The sequence below is a fragment of the Chironomus tepperi genome, unplaced genomic scaffold, assembly GCF_022539635.2.
Source record: "Chironomus tepperi strain 1889 unplaced genomic scaffold, CSIRO-AGI_Ctep_v1 contig_217, whole genome shotgun sequence".
Taxonomy (NCBI): Eukaryota; Metazoa; Arthropoda; class Insecta; order Diptera; family Chironomidae; genus Chironomus; species Chironomus tepperi.
In genome coordinates this window covers 2,726,887-2,740,885 of record NW_027226339.1, presented here as the reverse complement: position 1 = coordinate 2,740,885, position 13,999 = coordinate 2,726,887, and the positions used below count along the sequence as shown (strand labels likewise).

Genomic DNA, 13,999 nt, shown 5'->3' with positions numbered 1-13,999 from the left:
AGGTAAAAATCCAATGTCGATGTTGTAAACATACAAAAATTACCGAAAGTTTATAACGTGAATTAAGATAACTAAGCTATTTCATCAGTATAGAAATCTCTGTTAGTGATAAACATCATCAAATAAGTGTATTAAAATAAAAAAATTAGAAAAAAGCTAAGCATAAAAAGCTTAAAAGCTGATTTGTTATGAAAATAGAAACACATTTTTCTACAAATTCATAATTTAAAACTTTTTAGTATAATTAATACCTTTCAAAATGATGGAGGAAGATGATCCAATAGAGGAAGAGGTAAGGCATTAAATATCACCGAATCAACACAAGTTTTTCTAATGAAAATCATCATTTTTCAGATTCCAGTATATCTATCGAAAAGTTTAGCTAATAATCTTAACGTAATCCAGTTTCCCATTAAGAATCACATGTATAATATAGATAGGTCGAACATAACAAATTGCTGCTACAAACCAGAAAGTAAGCAGGTAAGTTATTTAGAAACTGTTGTCAATATCAATTATTAATTTAATTTATCCTTCAGGTAAAAATTGATTTTAAGCTAGATACCGCTTCAAAGAATTATGATGCATTTAAGGGTGATATGTTAGCAAAAATAGCTGATGGAAATAGGGCATCAACTAGTTATGATAAAAATGATCATCCAACGTTTACATCAGGTAGAATGGACAAGGCAACATACACAAGCTCAATTGGTGTTGAAAATCCACGATATGCTGTCGGTTTAATGGAAGCAGGTGGAATGTATTTAGTTCCTGTTAAAAGTAAGTCTCTCAATCTAATTTATCACTTTGTGAAAGCTAATTTTGACATAATTTTGCAGCATTTTTTCAAATGCGCCAGACATACTCGTACTTTGATAAAGGCGATAAGAGAACGAAAGCTGAAAAGGGAGATATGGAGGAGGAGGAACCTGAAGAAGATCTTAAACAAGTCACAGTGAAATTCGCTAGAACTGGCGATAGTGAAAAGATTAAGAAAGCTAGGGAAAAGTCATATCGATTTATATCGCAAATTGGGAAAGACGAGCCATGGTGCGAGACATTAATATATCCACAACATACAGCTCAATCGCAACTAGAACGACACAAGATTTCTAGTATCAACATTTGTTCGGATATATCAACAGGAACTAACATGTCACAGGACGAGTATTTTGATAAACTTGTCAACTCTGCCGATGCCAACTCACTAGATGCCTCACTAGCACAGACATTAAAATTAAAGGAAGAAGACACAAAACCAGAAGAAAGTGAAGTGATATTATGTAAAGGACCTATTAGTAAACGACAAATTAAGAAACTGCCATTATTAGACCAACTTAAAGTTATTTTGAAGGATGCAAAACTTTTTTCATTTAATAATTTAATGGAAATTATTGGAACTACGGAAAACACAACAGAAAAAGTCCTTCAAAATTTGAAGCTTTGTGGCGTAATGATACGAGGAAATTGGACATTACAGTCAGAAGTTTTATATCCACCAAGTTATGTCTCATCTGTTAATGGCATTTCATCAGAATTAATGTGTAGAGGACGTGATTATGTTTTATTTAAGTTAATTAGAAATGAATTGATGTCATTGAATCGACAAAAGATTTCAGCAATTATTCAACTGCCTCAAGAGGAGACACGAGAAATTTTAGAATCTATAGCATGTTTAAAATCAAACAAGACATGGGATCTCTTAAAGCCACCAGATTATGAATTTGAAAAGAAATATCCCGACATTTATCAACGTCAAGAGGCGTTGTGGAAAGCTCAAGAGGAGAAATTCCTTGAAATGGAAGCTGACAAGAATGAAAAGAGGAAGCGAACGCGCTCTGTTAGAGAATCAAAAGCATAAAAAATTAATAAATTAAATGAATAAAGAATTAAATTTTTTATTTTGTGAAATTAACTAACTGGAAATCATTTTTTGCAAGGCTTCATAAATTTCAGCATAAATCTCATCGCGATTAGACTTTGTTATGTGATAAAGTCGAGCATTTTTATGATTTTTCAGCTGATCTATTAGATTAATATTGGCTTTTAAAGGAACTGTTGCTAATATCTTTAGATTATTATCAATTTTTAGGAAATTTTTAACAGCTGTCTCGAATTTCTTGCTGAAAAGTTCCATTTTACCGATTTCGTCTATAACTAATAATGATCCGTCATGAGATTCCAAATATTTCATACACATTCCTTCAAAGTCACTAACATAAACATTGTATTTTCCAACTTTATAGCTTGATGACTTGCTTGTTGGTGAACTGATTCTTGCTAATGCTGTCGATGATCCATCAAGTGTAAATATGTCAAAACCAGTTCTTTCACCACTTGAATTTCTACATTCTCTTGTATAAAATCCTTTAATATTGTTATTTCCATTTTTCTTCAATTCATCTACAATTCGCTTAATTATTGTTGTCTTGCCACATCCAGGCATTCCAGTCAACAAAATAAATGAATTTGGCATCTTCACTACTGTAATGTATATGCTTTGTGCTAAAATTTGTTGATAAAAGTTAATTGAAAAATACAAAATAGAGTAAAAAGGAAGAAGAAGACTGCTTTGTTGAAAATTTTCAAAATTCAATGACAAAAAGCGCATTTTCAGCTTTTTAAGTTTTAACGGATAAATTTGAATTCAATTGAACTCAACGAAACTGAACTTTGATTTATGAACGAATTTTTGTGGTAATTTTTGAAAATTTAAAAGCCGTTAAATTATTTATATTTTTAACGGATAAATTTGAATTAAAATGAGCTTAACGAAACTGAATTTGAATTTCTGAACGAATTTTTGTTTTAATTTTTGAAAATCTAAAAGTCGTTAAGTGATTGAAATTTTGATTAATTCATGAATTCGAATTGAAACGAACTTAACGAAACTGAACCTGAATTATTGAACGATAATTTTTGAAAATTAAAAGGTCGTTAAATGAGAACTTTTGAATTTTAGAAAATTGGAGCTGAAAAACAATAAATGAACTTCATAAATTGAAGCATAGCATTAAAAAGTCATTATTAAACTTAATTAAATTAGCCAATACGTACTTACCCTTATCAAGCGTCATAAAAAAGTCGGTTAAAGATGAAATACGTTATCGCTTAATAAAAATGAGTGCAAGGATGTGTCTGTTGCTAAGAATCATATAAAACAAGTCTGCTTTTTTTGATGAATTATATTTTTATTTTTAAGAAAGTGTAACTAGCATTAATTATTTTTTTTTTTTTGTATTTCTCATTTACAATTAACATTGTGTTACATTACTAAACAGTTTTTCACTTTCTTTTTTTTACTCTTTTTTTTTCTGTCTTAAGTACTTACTGAAAATGTTTAGAAGGCGTTCTTGTCGTTTTTTTTAATTTCTTTATAATATTCATCATTTTTACTTTTTTTTATTAAAAAATTTGCAGTGTTCAAAAATTAAGCATTTTTACTTTACTTTTTTTTCTTTTCTTTCTTTTTTTAATGAAATGAGTCTGGATTCCTTAAAAATTAAAAAAAGAATCAAATTTTTTTTTCATGATTTTAAAATCAATAATTAAATTAATAATTTTAATAAAATTGCGAAATATTAAACTAACTTTTCATCATCATCTTCAATCATCATCTTAACACCTAAATAACTTTAATTTTTTTTTTTTCATCTCTTAAGTCTATAAAAAGTAATCCATTCATCTCATCATGTTTTTAATCATGTAATAAGATGTTTACCACCATTATTTTGGCATAAAAGGCGCTTGATTGCCTCCCATGCCCATTTGATTTCGTTGATTACTAGTATTATTGGTGGCATATAGCTGCTGTTGAAAATTATGATACTGCTGAGCATAGTTTGGATCGGTCGTACTTGGAAAATGAGATTGTTGTTGTTTATTAAAATGTGGACCGTTGCCACCGCCTCCCATCATTTGCATTTGATCGGGATTTGGTTGAGGAATGGGACTTGATTTTGGACCGGCTACAAACATTTGGGGATTTTGTTGATTTGGTCCTGGACCACCACCAAACATCATTTGATGATCATTCATATTAGGATTATTTGAACTATTAAATGTATTATTACCCATCATGCATGGATTATTAATATTTCCTGATGGTGGTCCGGGAAATCTCATATTACCACGCATACCACCACCTCTCATCATCATTGGATTTTGATTCATCATGCCAGGTGGTGGACCACCATCCATTGGATCCATACCCGGACCCATGCATTGATTAGGATTATTTTGATTAGGAAAATATGGCATATTTTGTTGATTACCAACAATATTAGGGGCAGCACCTTTATTCATTTCATCCATTCCCATTGGATTTGTATATCGTTGTAGAAACTCTAGACTCGGTGGTCGTGGTGGATTTGAGTTATTCATTTGAGGTCGGGCAGGCAAGTATTGTATTGTATTTGGAGCATTGGGCTTAACTTGTATATTTGTACCATTATAACCCATTGGTGGTCGTACCATTCTCATATTTGGTGGCATACCACCACCTGGACCATTTGGCGGGAAGCCCATTTGTGGTCCAATTTTCGGTGACATTGAACGTGGTCCACCAGGACCCATTGGAAATTGATTAGGACCCATATTACCCATATTACCACCAAAATCCATTTGTCCATCTGACATACCCATTGGACCCATATCATTCATCATACCATTATTATTAAAGCCACCCATCATTGGCTGCCCATTCATTGGATTTGGAACTCCTGTACTCGTTAGTTGCTGTGACATTTGAGCTAATGATGATATTGGATCGAAATGTGATGGTTTTGTATTAGGCATTGCAGCATTGCTGTTTGGATTAAGTGGCAGATTTTCCGGTCGTCCACTACACGATGGAAATTGAGGTCCAACTCCCTAAAAATAGTCAAATAAATACTTTTTAGTGTTATGTCCAATTTAAGGAATTTGTTAAGCATACATCGCCTGGCTTTTGATCCATAAAGTTGGGCATCTTATTATTGTTCTGTTGAACATTTGGCCCAAAAGGCATATTCGGTGTATCGTTTGGAAATTGCATATTGCTTTCATTTGATTGCTGATTATTTCCTTGCGGATGTGGTGAAAACTGCGTCGGATCATTACCCATCATTGAGTTTGAACGCTGGAGATTGTTTTGTGGACTCGGACCGGCAGAGTTTATTCGATTTTTATCGCCTTTAATAGAGGAATAATAAGCAAAGTTTAGGAATTTTTTGCATTGCCTCCATAATATTGAGGATAATCAAATCCATTACTTACCTGATAAGGTTGGAGCTCCAGTGGTGTGAGGACTTGAAGGTATGGAGAAATTGTTCATGTGAGAATTCGCTGATGATGTTGGTGTTTTTTGACCAGGAAGCCGATTGTCAAGATTGAGATTTGCCTGATTTGGTCCACCGCTGTAATAATTTACGAATCAATTAGTATGACTGTATGTCATTGACAAATGCGTGACTTACATGTTCGGTGTTCCGTCCTTGTTGATGTTGGCGTTGGGCTGCTTCTGTATCGTCAGTTCTTGACCTTCAAATGTATTTAAATAAGAGATTTGTTGAGGTGATGGCACTGGCATTAAATTGGGCTCTTTATTGTCTGTGAAGGGTGCCACAAACAAAAAATAAGCAAAGGAAATAAAGAGGGGCAAACGAAAAACAAAATAAAGCAAATCTACTAAAACTACATAGACATAGGAGTTTTTGGTCATTCACTTACTAGGATTAGTGCTCATATCGAGATCTTTGAGGCTTGCACTAGGTGATAAATGCGATGATATCGGTGTACTAGGATTACTATGATTAATTTGTCGTCCCATTGCTGGTGAGTCTTGTGATGATGTTGTGGGACTTTGTCGAGGATTCATATGTTTAAATTGTTGTGGATTCATGCGTGATGGATCACCAGCAGCAGGTGAATTAAGTGTTGATCCACCGCGTGGTGATGGCAACGAAAGATTGGATGTGGGATTATTTGGACTATTGGGATTGGGACTTTGCGTTGCTATAGGCACTGATGCTGATCTTGGTGTCTGATGATAAGGTGGTGGAGGTCCTTGTTGTGGTACACGCATATTTTGCATGTTGGGCATATTTCTCATTCCAGGTGGCATTCGATTAATTGGATTCATATCATTTCCAGGCATATCCATTCCACCCATCATTGGTGGACCTTTCCTCTTATTATTATCCTCATAATACTGTTGTTGCATTTTGTTCCAATCCATATGTTGTTGCTGTTGCTGTTGTTGTTGTTGTTGCATATTACCACCTGGTCCCATAGGCATATTTCCTTTTTGATTCATTGGTCCACCACCCATTGGACCATTTCCAGGCATCATACAACTACCAGGTACCATTCCCATATTATTTCCTTGCATTTGCGGTGGTATACCCATCATACCGCCAGGTCCCATTGACATATTATTCATACCATTACCTCCCGTATTGCATGGTCCACCACCCATCATTTCATCGGGATTCATTCCCATATTATTAGGCCCCATTGGTGGTCGACACATATTCATATTACCTCCTCGTGGTCCAACCATACCAGGAGGAAAATTAGGTCTCATTGGACCATTCATATTCATTGAATTCATAGGCCCATGAGGAGTATTCATCATTGGTCCTGGTCCACCACCTCCTCCTTGCATCATTGGACTCATTGGATTCGGACCCATTTTTGAGCATGGAGCACCACCACCAGGCATTAAAGGATTATCTTGTTCGTTCATTTGATTCATATCATTTGGATTCATTGGATGTTCCTGTTTAAACATTTGTTTTAGCTCCTGTAGCTGTGCAAGTTTTAATGCACGCTGTTGTCGTTGTTGTGGTGTTAGATCTTCATCTGGCACTTTCACTCCTTGTAGTGATGGTATGTTTGGACTTGTTGGATCCATACAACTATTTGAATTATTTCCCATTTGTGGAAGATTACCCATTGGACTTGATGCTAATGGATCATTAACTAAACTGTCTATAGGATCTGATAATAATGGATCTATTGATGGACCATTACCAAGTGGATCCATATTCATTTGTTGATTACCCGATCCCCACATTCCCATATTATTTCCATCAGGATTATTCATATCACAACTAGACTGAAATCCAGCATTACCGCCACCAGGATGCATTCTCATTTGATTCATTGGTCCATTTCCTGGTCCTTGTTGTGGATTCATTGCATTATTTTTTATAAAATTAAAATTTTGCTGATCCATAGACATTTTAATCTTCTTGTTACTGTTCATATTCGGACCCATTTGTTGTGGAAACCATCCCGGGCCACTCCGATTAAATTGATTTACTTTTAGTGGAAATTTCTGCAAAAAAATTTATTTAATGTTTATCAAAAATTGAAACGAGATATACAATGTAGAATTTTATTATGTATGTAGATACTTCATCAAGTATCCACAATGTTGGAATCAATGAAATTACCTGCAGAAACTTTCTCGTCTCTGGTTGAGCACAATGATAGGCAATGATCGTTGGAAATTGACCACTACGAACTGAATCAGCACCTTTGTTCGCTAATGCCGTTGAAAATACAAATATTTGACTTTGTTGCTGCATATACTGTAATGTATAAACATATCAGTTGACATTTAATAGACATTGAATGTATTAAATACTTACATCCATACTATTCGATTGCTTATTTACAACATTTGATGGTAAGGGTTGTATTCGTTCCGGGGAGCCTTGTTGACGATTTGATCCTGGTTGTTGTGAGTTCATTGGACCAAAATTATTGGGATTCATATTACTATCTACACCAGCTAATGGATCCGATGATGGATCTTCATTTTTGATATGCATTCCTAATTTACTTGAACTCGAATTATTTCCATTGCCTGATGAATTGAGTTCGTCATTATTAAGCACTAATAAAGGAACAAAATGATTAATTAAACAATTTTCGATGACAATTAAGGTTGTTATAGCTTACATTCGTCTGCAATACTGTTATCATTTGCTGAATCTTTCTCGTCTGGCAATCCAGACAAATTGCTACTATTTTTATTATCATTTGTATCATTGTTGTTATTGCTATCGTTGCTATTCACATTACTTGCACTAGCCGAACCCGGTCCATTACCAGCCGTTGATGCCGAATTGGCGGGCTCTTTCTTGATAATATTTGTCGGTGGAGATCCATCTTCATGTTTTATCGATGTAACTATTAATTGTTCTGTGGGTCCTAAAATAATCGCAAGGAGAATGGAAATGAGAATTTTTGTTTAAGCAATTAAGTATGCAAATCTGTTGCGGATGGAGAATTATTGATATTTAGGTTTGAATAGATTCATGGGGAAATCCCAGGAAACTGGATCTAAATAACGTGAATTCATGTCTTTAGTGGATTAAGAATGACGGAATATGACAAGCACTAATAAATGGAGATTGTGCTTATGTGGATATGAGTGGTGATCTTTGGCTACTTCCTTAAAATCCCGATCAACATACTACAACAAATTTCATTTTCGCCGTCAAAATGGACCAAAATATATCCATCAAGTCACTGCAACATCTTGCCGTTAATGCGACGACGAATCAGTCTCCTAGCGACTACATCATGCTGCTCGGATACAAGATTTATTGATATTCTCATTGAAAAGGATACAGTTTTTAACCGTCAAAATTTGAATTCAATCTAAACACTAACACTATGAAAGACAACTTTCAAAATATGATTTGCAAAATTTTCTACTTTCTGTTTAGTTTTGCAAGTACAGGAGCATGGCAAATGCTTAATAAATCACTAATCTATCCAGTTAATGCTAAAATGTTAAGAATCTGTTGATATTTGTGTTAAAAATTGAAAATTTAACTTTAAAATTTTCATTGTTTATTCTTCAGAGTTCAAAAACTGAACTTTTGTATAAAAAAGGGGTTTTCAACTGTGTATTATAGATATTTTTCAAATCTCTAATGAACGTTAAAGAACAAATATCCATTTATTTTGACGCAATGAAAGAACTTGAACTTCATTTCATATATTTTTGTATCTATCACTGTTAACATCAATATACGACAATCCACATGATCTAGTATACTTTGTATGAGCATAGCAAACTCGAATAGTTCACTTGTTACAGACCAAAACAAAGTTTAGTCGATTAACTCACAAATTCAATTCTTCCGCGAACCTATCCAATCAAGACATGATCCATGAATAAAACATATTGCATATCAATTTGATTCTTATGATTTAGTATGATAAATAAGTAAAATTAAAGCTAAATATTAACCTTGCTCTATGATCTCTTCTTTAATTCCAAGTATATTGTTTTTATTTGTATTACTTGAACTAGATTTACTGCTACTATTTGACGATGATGTCTTTGAGGAGCTCGGCGACGATGTCGATGAATTATTTGTGTTTGATGAGTTTGTAGCATTGTTTGCATTATTGTTGCTTTTTGAATTGCCATTGCTGCCGCTTGAAGATCCCGAAGCAGATCCTCCTGATTGCTTTTCTTTCTTATCTTTGATCATTATTATTTACACAACTGTAACACATTTATTCATTAGTATAATAGTTTTTTGTGTATTTTTATATTACATTCGCGAAAAAAACAACAACAACAACAACAAATGAGAGAATTGTGGCTTCCTGTTTTGTTTGTTTGATGCAACTGTTTCACGTTTTCACATAACTTATTATTTTCAATTCCAGTTCCTAATATAAAAAAAAAATTCTTATTATTTTTCTTCTTCTTCTTTACAGTCTTCTTATTCTTTTATATGCTATATATATATATAAATTTTCATATATTGTACACATAAACAACTTGATCAATTAATGTTCCTTTATCTCTTCACAACTGATTAACGTGCACTGGAATTTCATTTATTTTATTATTTTTCATCTTCTTTCCCTCTTTTTCAATATCATCATCATCATCATATATATGAATTTTTTTTTTTTTTTTTGGGATGATGCGCGCAAAGTGCTTCTGGAACATAAAAAAATTGAAGCCAAATTTAATTATAAATATCAGTTCACGAGAAATAAAGAATAAGCGGCCAATTTTTGTTTTTTTGTTCGTGTATTTTTCTTCATTTGGAAAGATAAAAATAGAAGAAAAAAAAAAATTTTTTTTTTCACATATTCATTTTGATTATTACTTTTCCTTGATTTCGCTTGCAATTCAAAATGGGTTTAAATGGCTGCAAAAAACTATTTATTTATTTTGGTATGCGATTTCACATTCACATTGATAATTGGAAGTCCATGTTTATTGTTTAGAATTTTATAAATTAAATTATATTTAAAAAAAAATTTTTTGATCTTAAATCTTACACACTTTTTATAGCAGGTTTGAGTCCATATTCTTTTATATATATTTTTAATTTCCAGATACACACAACTTTTTTTTTTATTTCCTTTGCACGACTTTAAATTACTTTTAATTCGCTTTTGGAATTGATTACTGTATTGAAATCAATAAAATAACACTTAATTAATAAATTTAAAGATTTTTAAATGAGTTTTGTATGCTTCGTTTATGTAAAATTTACTTTAATATTTGTTAATATATCTTGATACTGTATAAGCGATACTGCTCTTTACACTATTCATCAATCACGTCACCCAGTTCATCACAATAACAATAGCCATAAAATAATTTTTTTTCAACTTACACTCAACTTTCCCAAATTTGTGGAAATCCGCTTGAAATTTTCATTAATTTAAAAAAATTTATTTTATTTATTAGTTATTTACTATTGAGACATAACTATAGATCAAAGCCTAAGCATTTCGAAAAAAAAACTTGAAAAAGAGCCTCACAATTTATATGGTTTTTTATTAACATGAACATTCCACCTAGTGAGTAAACTTTTAAATTGAACAATTTTTGAAACTTTTTTGACCGTTATAAACGATTGAATAAGTTTCTTGTTTACTATGATTTAATTAGGAAACTTTATTAGGCAATTTTTATTTTTATTAATTTTTTGAAAGTTATTTGCGATGTTTACTATGTTTGAGGATTCATTTAGGGGTCATTCAATAATTACGTTACACAAAAGGTCGAATTTTTCGAATACCTCCCTCCCACCATCGTCATGAAATGTTTATACAGAAATTTTCTTCTAATAAGCTGTTTATAAAATTGTTTGCCTCTCTCTCCCCTAATATGCGAACTTAATAAATGAACGAACCCTAAATCGAAAAAGATTTCATTATACCTCGTTTTCTTGACTGTAATATCATGAAAGTTGTGCGAATCTTTGTCATATTGACTCTAAATGTTGATTGAGAGGATCGTTCTCTGGTGGGAATTGAACCCACGTACTTATTCAAAGCAGTGATGCAATCGCCTAATCACTCGGTCACAGAAGCCTTGTTCTCGAATTGACAGATTCATATAAGGTTCGTTACCACAGAACCGACAATATCGCACTATTCGCAGTTGATACTGTATTGTATCATTTTGCAGAAAACTCAGCCGATATTGTAACACATCTACAACACAATGGAAGAAAAGTACAACAATGCATGAACAAATGGAAAATAAATCTCATCAAACAGAAGACTCAAGCCTTATTCATCAATTTACCACAGTTTCCACTTTGCTTAGATACCACAAGAACTCTTAATTTTTCATAAATATTTTATGGATTTGAGCAAAATATAAGCATGATTCAGCAAGATGATCAAAGCATTGACTTTATTAAATTTTGAAATACTAAAGAAGTTCTTCTCAAACTACTGGAACGCCAAACAGTAATCTGATCGGAAAAGACTTAATTTTGTTATCTTCCAATTAAGGACTATGCTTCACTTCGAGCAATCATTAAACATTCGTGATGCTACAATCCCATTTATTGATGCTTAATCCCTCAAGAAGCTTAGCGTTAGTAATCTAAATCATAATTTTAATCGTCAATCCAAAACATCATTCAGTTAGCATGAGAAAAATGCACCAAAAATATTTCTAATAACAGTACAGCACAAAAAGTAGGCGGAGCTATGTTGCATAGAAGAATGTTTTCCCTCAATGTTTTATGATGGCTGCGATACACACAATTTTATAGATGTGAAAATTATGTATTTAAGAATCATGCTCAGATTTGCACCATTTTCAATCGAAGACTCATCTCGAACGGAAGTGAATATTTACTGTGCAAGTTCATACTTTAAAGTCATAAAAAATGGAAAAATTAAGTCGGAACCAGTTGCCAGACTCATCATCATCACCTCCACTAAGTGGAATCTTTCAGACATTCGATGATGATGCAATGTCGGATTTACCGTCGTGTGTCTACGCAAATCCTCATCATCATCACCATCATCAACTTCCATCGTCTCATATCCAACTTAATAATTTATCAGCACAGAATTTGTCACCAAACAGCGCAAATCTGCGACTTAATGTCAATAACTTCAGACAGATGCAGCAACATTTCATGCAGCACGGAAATGAAATGTCTGAAAATCCATCAAATTTATCCAGTTCAACTTCATCGTCCTCAAATAATTTGGGAAATTACAACGCACAGATTAAGAATGCAAGACAACCAGGACCTATCCGCGAACGGAAGAGAACAATGAGGTCTGCTCCTAATGGGTACTTGATTTAGAATTTTTTTATTTAAGTTCATTGACAATTTTCAATTAGCTACAAATTGGTCAATTTTTCTGATTCCTTTAACAGCTCAATTAATGCAGCATTTGATGATTTACGTGTCCATGTTCCTACATTCCCATATGAAAAGCGATTAAGCAAGATAGACACATTGAGATTAGGAATCGCATACATATCGTTGTTGAGGGAGGTCTTGGACAGTGACTATGATCCACTGACTTATGTTGAGAAGTGCTTAAGAGGTGAAATTAAGGCAGACAATGCGGAATGGAACACAAGTGGTAAGTTTTGTGAAAATTGTAATATTCAGCCTTATTAAGTTATGGATCTTATTTTTTGCGACTAGATTTGACAGCACGATTGTCATGGATAAATTGGGAGAATCTTGGAGTTCATCCAGGCAGACGAACATTGTTGACAACTCTGGCTTTAGGAGCTGACACATCTCATCTTATGGGATCGCATATTTGAATTCCGGATGCAATATCCAATGACTTTCATTATTAATAAAATGTGCAATTTTTGGTGGATTTTTAAGGACATGAAAAATAATTTGTTTATCACTTCTTAATGCTGCTTAAGTTCCATCCACAAGAGACAAATACTTGAAAATGAATAGAAATTTTGCCAGAACTGGTTTTGATGGTCGATGCACGTGGTGAAATGTTTAAAATGAATGAGTAGAAAGGACCTTACGCCAATCACGTGCCGCGAGGAAACGATTCAAAGCGGCGGAACAAAATTGGAAGGCAATTGAGGGTGAAAATATGTTTATATGTTATTATCGAGATGTGTTGATTTCAATATTGTTTATTAAATGATGGGAGCCAATTATAGCTTAAGTGACAATCTATAATTTGATAGATTTAAATGAAATGTTTAAAGTATTCTAATTTTAAAGGAATCTATAAAGAAATAAATAAAGGAATTGAAGCATTATATAATTTATCAAAAGAAAGTTTGACTGTCTGTTTTTGACATTTTCAATTTATTCTTACGAAACATATTCCTGTATATTTATAAAAGTTAGCATAATGTTTGTGTTCTATTAGTGGAATTCCGTGTGGTAGATGCTTGTTGAACATTGGAGCAGTTTGGTAATGGATACATGCAAGTGAATATCTTGTGCTAGTGAAAGAGTTGATCTCAAATAGAATATACCCGAGTGGACATTGAAACATTTAACGACTAGACAATAAAACTAGCCCAATCGGCAGATATTAAGCCTAGTGGCTTGGTTCTAAGTACACTGCCTCGTCGCAGTGGTGGCAACATTTCAATAAGTGCCGATCAAGTAGTCATCAACTTTCCACTCGAGATATCGTTTAACCGATTAAAAATCCGACCACAGGACGTCGTTATTGTAACTTGATGTGGGATTCGGCAAGGATTTGGTTAAAA

General features: G+C 33.1%; 4 protein-coding genes across 11 annotated transcripts; 2 read left to right on the top strand and 2 right to left on the bottom strand.

The window, feature by feature from the left end:
• Positions 1–49: 49 nt before the first annotated feature.
• Polr3E (RNA polymerase III subunit E) lies at positions 50–1,915 on the top strand. The gene is made up of 4 exons (XM_070639894.1): positions 50–292; positions 355–483; positions 540–780; positions 840–1,915. The coding sequence occupies exons 1-4, from the start codon at positions 260–262 to the stop codon at positions 1,859–1,861; spliced, it is 1,425 nt and encodes a 474-aa protein (XP_070495995.1). The 5' UTR covers positions 50–259; the 3' UTR covers positions 1,862–1,915.
• LOC139090169 (nucleoside-triphosphatase THEP1) lies at positions 1,874–2,548 on the bottom strand. Its single transcript, XM_070639895.1, has one exon. The coding sequence runs from the start codon at positions 2,474–2,476 to the stop codon at positions 1,916–1,918; it is 561 nt and encodes a 186-aa protein (XP_070495996.1). The 5' UTR covers positions 2,477–2,548; the 3' UTR covers positions 1,874–1,915.
• Positions 2,549–3,591: 1,043 nt separating this feature from the next.
• On the bottom strand, positions 3,592–10,555 carry lgs (BCL9 domain-containing protein legless). 6 transcript variants are annotated; one of them, XM_070639852.1, is made up of 10 exons: positions 10,309–10,555; positions 9,254–9,514; positions 7,951–8,202; positions 7,638–7,885; positions 7,440–7,577; positions 5,710–7,321; positions 5,457–5,589; positions 5,257–5,396; positions 4,937–5,172; positions 3,592–4,872 (listed from the first exon to the last, which is right to left on the bottom strand). In XM_070639852.1, exons 2-10 carry the CDS (start codon positions 9,498–9,500, stop codon positions 3,727–3,729), a joined length of 4,152 nt encoding a protein of 1,383 aa, XP_070495953.1. In that variant the 5' UTR covers positions 9,501–9,514; positions 10,309–10,555; the 3' UTR covers positions 3,592–3,726. The 6 variants fall into 6 exon arrangements, with proteins under 6 accessions (XP_070495953.1, XP_070495952.1, XP_070495951.1 ...); XM_070639851.1 differs by having other exon boundaries at positions 9,254–9,684; positions 10,313–10,555; XM_070639850.1 differs by having other exon boundaries at positions 10,313–10,555.
• Positions 10,556–12,116: 1,561 nt separating this feature from the next.
• On the top strand, positions 12,117–13,468 carry LOC139090297 (helix-loop-helix protein 13-like). Of its 3 annotated transcripts, none has more exons than XM_070640058.1 (3): positions 12,117–12,565; positions 12,668–12,879; positions 12,945–13,468. In XM_070640058.1, exons 1-3 carry the CDS (start codon positions 12,165–12,167, stop codon positions 13,067–13,069), a joined length of 738 nt encoding a protein of 245 aa, XP_070496159.1. In that variant the 5' UTR covers positions 12,117–12,164; the 3' UTR covers positions 13,070–13,468. The 3 variants fall into 3 exon arrangements, with proteins under 3 accessions (XP_070496159.1, XP_070496158.1, XP_070496157.1); XM_070640057.1 differs by having other exon boundaries at positions 12,117–12,580; XM_070640056.1 differs by having other exon boundaries at positions 12,117–12,580; positions 12,632–12,879.
• The last annotated feature ends 531 nt before the right edge of the window (positions 13,469–13,999 follow it).